At 42.3% G+C, this 7,639-nt stretch overlaps 1 protein-coding gene across 1 annotated transcript; it reads right to left on the bottom strand.

Annotated features, from left to right (window-relative positions):
• Nucleotides 1-248: 248 nt before the first annotated feature.
• On the bottom strand, nucleotides 249-6,830 carry LOC134666134 (sodium channel protein Nach). Its single transcript, XM_063523290.1, has 11 exons — nucleotides 6,577-6,830; nucleotides 6,362-6,459; nucleotides 5,572-5,674; nucleotides 4,828-5,005; nucleotides 4,169-4,314; nucleotides 3,921-4,026; nucleotides 2,812-3,088; nucleotides 2,256-2,394; nucleotides 1,770-1,876; nucleotides 1,162-1,345; nucleotides 249-370 (listed from the first exon to the last, which is right to left on the bottom strand). The coding sequence occupies exons 1-11, from the start codon at nucleotides 6,753-6,755 to the stop codon at nucleotides 262-264; spliced, it is 1,626 nt and encodes a 541-aa protein (XP_063379360.1). The 5' UTR covers nucleotides 6,756-6,830; the 3' UTR covers nucleotides 249-261.
• Between the last annotated feature and the right edge of the window lie 809 nt (nucleotides 6,831-7,639).

Below are 7,639 nucleotides of genomic sequence, written 5' to 3'. Positions count from 1 at the left end.
TGATTTTGATTTATAACTGCATTTAGTATAAAATTGAATGAAAACTGAATTAAAAATAGCTCCAGTTTGCTTAGCAATGTTATTTAAAAAGTTTGTTTTTACAGATTTTAAGATTACCTATTCTTTGGCTAGTGTAAACTATTCCCACATACAAACCCCGGGGTCCGATACAAGAGTAAAATAAAACAACATTGTATTTAACTTTAATTTATGATAATCTTAAAAGCAAGGCAGATTAGGAGTGATATAGCTGCAAACCTTCTAAGGTAAGAAAGTGGTGTAACCAGGTGGTGGGGAATATTGGGGTGGCTGATCCTTACTCTTTACAAGAAGAGGGCGCGCGCTGCGAGGGGCTGGCGGTTGCTTCCACCTGTAACATCGAGAATGAGGTTTTTAATCAGTCTTGTCGGAGAGTCACAGCCTCACTGGTAATAAAATGTATGCTCCGATGGCTCTACAGGGCCTATGGATACTTGCCACCGCTCTGGTGTTGCTTACCAGGGATGTTGCGAATATTCGCATCCGCATCCGCGGAACATCCGCATTATTTTCAACATCCGCATCCGCATGATGCGGATGCGGACCAAGTCGGTAACAGGAACGTATTAGCGGCGGCGCCGGCGGCATAAGTGCTAGGTAATTTCGTCATTATATATAACGAAATCGTCTAGATCCCGAAAAGTCGGCCAAGTTACCGTTTATTAAATAAAATGCGCCTATATTCTTGCTCAAATACTAAGTTTCGTTTTTTGAAATAAAAAATAGCAAAAATGTAATATTTGACGTTTTTTAAGCACCAAATCCCAACAACAACAACAACACCCCTGTTCACATCACATCCCTGTTGCTTACCATCAGGCCATTGGTCTGCTCGTTTGCCTGCCATATAAAAAAGCAGTTTTATTTATTAAAAAGCAAGCTGAAGAACAGTACCTTATCTTACCATGGCACTAAGCTAAAGTAAGTTCATACAGTGACTTTACGTCTATGGGTGGCTTCTATTCTCCCTCTAAGACTCCCTCTATTAGGGCGAGCGAGACGCTCCGCCCGCTTGCGTTTCAGTGTGTCTCTGTCTCTCACGGCCGGCCGCGCAACAAGCTCGTAGAGTGAAGAAGTAGATCAGTTCAACCCCCGATAGCAAGGTGAGAGGAAGAATCTTACCATGGCACTAAACTGAGGTCGTACGGCGGTTTTGGGCGAGCGAGACGCTCGGCCCGCTCGCGTTTTAGCGTGTCTCTGTCTCGCACGGCCGCGCACCAAGCTCGAAGTGTGAAGAAGTAGATCAGTTCTACTCCGGATAGTAGTGAGAAGCCAAGAAACAGGCCGGCGATGCCGCCGAATGATACTAAAACATACAGAATTTACGTATAATTTTTTTGGCAAAGTGGCGCCCAACGTGGGGCCAAACAGGCAAACACTGAATTATCATCAATTTATCATTTTCAACCATTAATTTTTTTGACCTTACCGTCGATATGGCTGCCGTTTTCATGCTCTAGTTACGTGACGTGTATAATAAAGGTAAAACCAAACTGGTACCAAATAACATTGAATCAAAACTATTATTTATTTCCATAGGAAAAATAGCATTATTTCTTTAAAAAATTCGCAGTCCTCATTCATCATCATTATCATTAAATGAAAAATCTTAATTTATAAAAATATATACCTACATAGGTACGTTTAAACAGTGTTTTGTCAAAAATGTTTCTGAATCTAAGCAATAAGCATGGGTAAGGCTTAAAATTGCGTTTTATTTTGGCACGTACCCAACAAGTCAACCCAGCCGAACAACACTTCACGTTTGTACCGCACCATGGGCCATGATACGAACTCCGTTTCCAGTGACGTCGTTGACATCGGGCCTTTGCTCGTACTGAAAGAAAACACATTACAACAGAAATTTGTTGCGTGCAATCGTACCAAACTTGGCGTGCTCTCAATTTAAACAATCTTAGGTATCAGGTATTTAATATTTACTATTTCCTATTTACTTTCTCTGACACCAGCCAAATGCCTTTCTCTTGTCTTATGGACAATACTTATTAATCGGTACTCACATCCTGTACCCTAACGCCCCATTGAGACAGTTCAGGAACTAGCACGCTAATTTTCGTTACATTGCGGTAATATTTGGTCGATCGATTAAATTCGTTGTAGGCATGGCTTCGAATATTGCTTACCAATTCGACTAAATGGGGCACCGTGTGCGAGCAAACGTACTGTCTACTACTGTATAATGTTAGTTAACTTACTCGACTTCGGTAAGTTTCTCCACTTCGTACACCGTGTGCGAGCAGCCCAGCTCGCAGGAACACCAGGACACGTCTGTGATGGAGGCCATGTGATTCGCGATGCACTCTAGCTCCAGTACTGTACAGTGCCGGTAGCCCGCTGCAAGATATGAAAGGCTTTTAACATTTGTGAAACTCTTAGAATCCATATGATTGGCGCACTGCCCTCACTGGTACTAGTAGGTATAGCTGCTGACATGCTTTCTATATGGGGCATTTTAATCTAAGGCCGTCCGCTAGCTGGCGCGGGTGCACGGAGCAGCTGCAAGTACGTGGGTGCGATTGTAGGTAAAATCTGTCCCACCCGTCCGCGCCAGTTAGCGGTGCTCTTTAAATTTTTCGTAAATCCGCTAACACGCTTCGTGGAACCGCGCCGCACCAGCTTTTGGCCCAATTTGAGAAAACTTAAGGGGATGCGAGACCTTTGCATGACGATTGTAGGAGTTGTGTGACGATTCCATATGTTTCACAAAACTGATATAACAAGAAGTGTTCCGAGATTAAAACATTTCCTTACGTATTTTAGGATAGAAATGCGGCACACATTTGCACGCGGCCCTGCTCCGTTGCATGCGGCACTGCCTCATACAGGCCGAGTATGTGTATATGTCCGATGTCTCCAGAGCCTGCTCGTCAGCGAAGACGCAGCGCCTCTGCCGTATCGACAGCTGCCGCGCGTCCTCCGTCGTATACGTGTGTTTCACGGAGAAAGAAACCTTTTCTACGCGACGGTCCCAGGAATGCTGGGCGCTTTGCTCTAAGCCCGCCATTTCTTCGGTTGCGTGGATGTAAATCTGAAATGGAGGCTTATTAAAAGTTGTATACCACGACGGTTACAAACAAACATACAGCCATGATGGTAAACGGTGACCGAAGCCTATGGACGATTGCACATTTGGCACATCTCCATCTAAAGAAAACCTCGGCAGGAAGTTCATTTTGTAGCCGGACAGCCGGCCTAGCCAAGGTTACAATCGCTATCGCTTCGACAACGAAAAGCTTTACGCCTCTCTATCATAAGCGATTGGCATCTTGGCTACGCGGCCTGGTCAGACAGATAATTAGCGAATTGAAATTCCACTGAAACAGCACTGTGCGCAATCTCTTAGGTTCTAGGAGTACCTAGAACGCCCAACAACGGCGAAAATTGGCCACAATGGGAATAAGGCCAGGGGAAGGGCCACGCCACATAGTGTCTCCGGAGCGTCTGCGTCTAGTCCAGCTATTCTCAAAGTGTGTTCCGCGGCCCTAGGGTTCCGCAAAGCCTCTGTTGGGGTTCCGCGAAAATATACTTGTAATAATAAGAAAAAAAAACAGCTCTTCTATAGGTATATCTGGTCCACAGTGATGAAAGAATTTTTTTAATTTGGGGTTCCGTCAAATATTTCGCGCTGAAAGGGTTCCGTCACCAAAAAAGTTTGAGAACCGCTGGTCTAGTCAACTCTATGGCTTCTAGTGCTGCTTGACCGACGCAACGTTGGCGCAACTGCGCCGCGGCGCCATTTTCCATAACGCTGACTAGACCTTATATAAATTCTTGTGATTTACTACCATTTTAAAGCTGTGCAGTTATACTATAAATAGTGGCATGTCATAGGAAATATTACAATACAGACAACATCTTACGTCAATGATGGTATCATTACGGTACGAGTTGAAGAGGAAGGACCATTTAGCATCTGTCTCGTGGATAAACGCCTCTGCGAAGGATTCCGATTCGGTTTGTGATTGCCTGTAATATAATATTGAATTAGAGAACATAAGTGCTCAGGTCATTTTTCATTTGGCATGCATGCCAGGCACATGTCGGTAAAGGTGTTTTCATGTAGATAAACAATAAATTTAAGTAGAGGAATTGTTATTATGTATCTTACCACGGCCAAGAAGTCTCGGCGTGCCGCGAGTTGAAGGCGTAACAGAATCCCATCTCAGTGAAGACCGGCGCTAGCAGATCGTAACATTCCTCAGAATCACCCTTCCATTCGCACTCGTAGAACAATGAATCGGGGTGACGAACAATCTAAAATAAAATAATTTTAACGATAAAGATTATGACCATGTATATAAATAGTCTAATAGGTATACTTTGGGAATACTACTAAATAAAATATATCAAGCGGCCTAGCCAAGGTGACGATCGATTGCACTTCGCATTGTGTCTCTCTATCACTCTTCTATATTTGTGTGACAGTGACAGTTGCGTTTCGTTCGCTACGTAGCGTTAGCGATTGGCATGTTGTCTACGGTGTCAGCTTAGGTCCTCGAGGCTGTATTTGAACCAGCGTAGTTCAACATTCACGACTGAAGCCAGAACTAGAACAGACCCCTTAGTAAACGGCAGCAACGGTACGAATCAGCGAGTTTAAAAGAAGACCTCTTGATTCTAAAGGCTTCCTAACCAAATCACTTAGGTTTCTTCAGTTTCTTGACATAGTTAGAGGGGTAGCCAGCGGAACGTGTCTGCTGCGTGTGAGGATGGAGTGTTTCCCTATGTTCAAAACAATAGCAAGATGGAGTTATCATTGTTACTCACGCTATACACAGCCTTCTTCGGGTCCGCGGCTGGCGGGGACATCACCTCAGAGCCTCGGCCGACCAGCTCCGGGTCGATCGCGAACTCTTTAGCGCGCTCCACTATCGTGCGGTAGCTAAGGGTCGCGAGCCAGCGGAGCATGTCTGCTGCGTGCGAGGGTGGAGTTTCTCCCCATGTCCTACATAACATACACACGTTTAAAGTGAATGAAAACCTACCTATAGCAAACGTAATGGAAAAAAAATAAGCTTTTGGTTTGAAAGGGTGCCAGTATAAAAACTTTAGGAACTTCGCTCTTGAAATGAGAGAGAAAACGTAAAGCCTGGGAAAATACCTATACCTACCTAACTAACTACTCTAAAACAAAGCAAGATAAATCAAAACTTTCGACTGTCTTTGAAACTCTTGTTGCATAACGCTCACCTACATAACCTTTAATTGTTTTGTTTTTACTTTACCCAGTTCCGCTATTACAATCTATTAACTAAGCATTATTTAATTGATATCGTAACTTAATTGTTCCGCAAATCTGCTACAATACTTCACTCCCGCTCAACTAATTAGCGACAAACAATGTTCATCATTAAGTTTTTATGGCTCCTCTACACGATGGGCCAGCGCCGGCCACTCCAAGAGACGCAGCCATGCGGTAGAATGACATAGCAATATCACTTGCTGCCTCTAACGCATAAATGCGTCCCTTGGAGTGGCCGGCGTTGGCCCATCGTGTAGAGGAGCCATTACGTGTTAATATATTGTTGCAATAATTCTTCATCGACTGGATTAAGATCGCAAATCGTAACCGCCGGAAAAGGCACTTCCCAGTTGTGAAAATCCGTGTCCAAACCTGCAAAACATTGTCTTTGACTTTATTAGGTCATTAAATTACTTCTTCTTCCTGGCGTTATCCCGGCATTTTGCCACGGCTCATGGGAGCCTGGGGTCCGCTTGACAACTAATCCCATGATTTGACGTAGGCACTAGTTTTTACGGAAGCGACTGCCATCTGACCTTCCAACCCAGAGGGGAAACTAGGCCTTCTTGGGATTAGTCCGGTTTCCTCACGATGTTTTCCTTCACCGAAAAGCGACTGGCAAATATTAAATGATATTTCGTACATAAGTTCCGAAAAACTCATTGGTACGAGCCGGGGTTTGAACCCGTGACCTTCGGATTGAAAGTCGCACGTTCTTACCGCTAGGCCACCAGCGCTTTTTTTTTTTCATTAAATTACTTAATCTTTTAAATAGCAATGGTCTTCGGAGTTCTCATCTGTAGAACTGCAGTCAGGGCTACAATTTCAAGACTCAAAATTTTAGTCTCGCCATTTGGCTGTATTAATTTAGAAACACAAAAATAGATAAGTACGTTTTAATTATGTGTGCATGGAACTCCATTCCCTTTGAGTTCAGTTTCAAATATTCGAAAAGTAACAACTCAACTTCGGTTGGGAGATCGAAGTTTTTAAAGGTAGTCTCGTATAACCGAGTCGAAACAACTAAGTAATTATTATATGCTATTATTATATATACACCTGTTATCGTCGGGTTAGTCTGGAATTTCTCCCATAAACTGACAATGATGATGCAAGTGGTCACCGCTCCTACTGCGCAGAAACTGAACCACATAAACCTGTAAAAAACGATGGTTATTTTTCAAGCGTTTCGAAATATAATCGGTATCAATAAAATCTTCCCTAATTAGGTGATTAATTCACTGCAATTAAACTATAACACAAGATTTACTTACTTTTCACAAAATGGTCGATCCTTCTCAGCAATATACCGGACGCCATGAAGAGAAGAATTGTTGAAAAACTCCGTAGTCTGGTGACGTAAGCTTGTTGCAAACAGAGAAATACCGCCATCATTTTTCTCCTTCTCATTTTTTAATACATTCCTCTGATAAACACCGGGGTACACCCTCATTATTTACATTTTTCACTATGATTATCATATCAAAATAACCCACATTGTGATAAACATACGAAGTTACTGAACAAAATGAGGCATGACAAAGATATGATCTATTTTATCGATCGCGGTTGCGTGACAAATTATTTTGTAATCGACGTAATCGTAGTAAGTTGTCGGTATAATGCAATTAATAAATAAACGTTTAACGATTTTTGAAGCATGACACCGTTTTTTATCTGATCAGACCCTTTGCTATTACAAATATTACAATTTATCCTATATAACTAAGCCCACGGCTTCGCCCGCCTGGGATTTTTTTCTAGTTCATATCCAACTCCTTAATAAGTGAAATAATTTTGGACAATAAGTCGCTAATGATCATCCTTAGAACCTTTACAATACCAAGCTTCATTAATATCGGTACGATGGTTTACATATAATATACTTCATTGATAGGCCAAGAAATAAGAAGTTATAGAGGGAAATGCTAGGAACACAATTTTTGACTCCGTAACTTTGTTTGGACTAGTTAGGAGGTGAACATATCAAAAGTCCCCGGCCGTAGCCCCGGTGCTGGGGGGGAGAGGGGGAAAAGAAGGTCTCATTTTTCGGTTTTTCACTAATATCTTGGAAACTTTGCGTCTTAGCGACATGACTACTGAGACAAACCAAAAGCGGATAAAATTTGTTACAAGTTTTTTTCAGTCAAGTTTTTCGATATCTTGAATAGTTTTTGAGATATCCGCTCTTGAAAGTTTATTTAGGGCTTTCAATTTTATCTTGATGTCTACATTAGTGAAGCTGCTAGGCCGTGTTTGGTATCATTTTCGTATAAATCGGGGGTGTTGAATTCATTTTTGGTATCACATTGACACCATTCCTTAGAAAAAACATAT

The sequence above is a fragment of the Cydia fagiglandana genome, chromosome 7 (assembly GCF_963556715.1).
Source record: "Cydia fagiglandana chromosome 7, ilCydFagi1.1, whole genome shotgun sequence".
Classification (NCBI taxonomy): domain Eukaryota; kingdom Metazoa; phylum Arthropoda; class Insecta; order Lepidoptera; family Tortricidae; genus Cydia; species Cydia fagiglandana.
This window is presented reverse-complemented; position numbering and strand designations above follow the sequence as displayed.

What these genes read in the sequence shown, in the direction of transcription:
- LOC134666134 (XM_063523290.1), bottom strand. Translation starts at nt 6,755, where the DNA reads ATGAGGGTGTACCCCGGTGTTTATCAGAGGAATGTATTAAAAAATGAG. An exon ending in GATCGACCATTTTGTGAAAA is followed by an intron (nt 6,460 to 6,576) that starts GTAAGTAAATCT and finishes CGTTTTTTACAG; the next exon opens with GTTTATGTGGTTCAGTTTCT. An exon ending in GTAATGATACCATCATTGAC is followed by an intron (nt 3,089 to 3,920) that starts GTAAGATGTTGT and finishes CCTCCATTTCAG; the next exon opens with ATTTACATCCACGCAACCGA.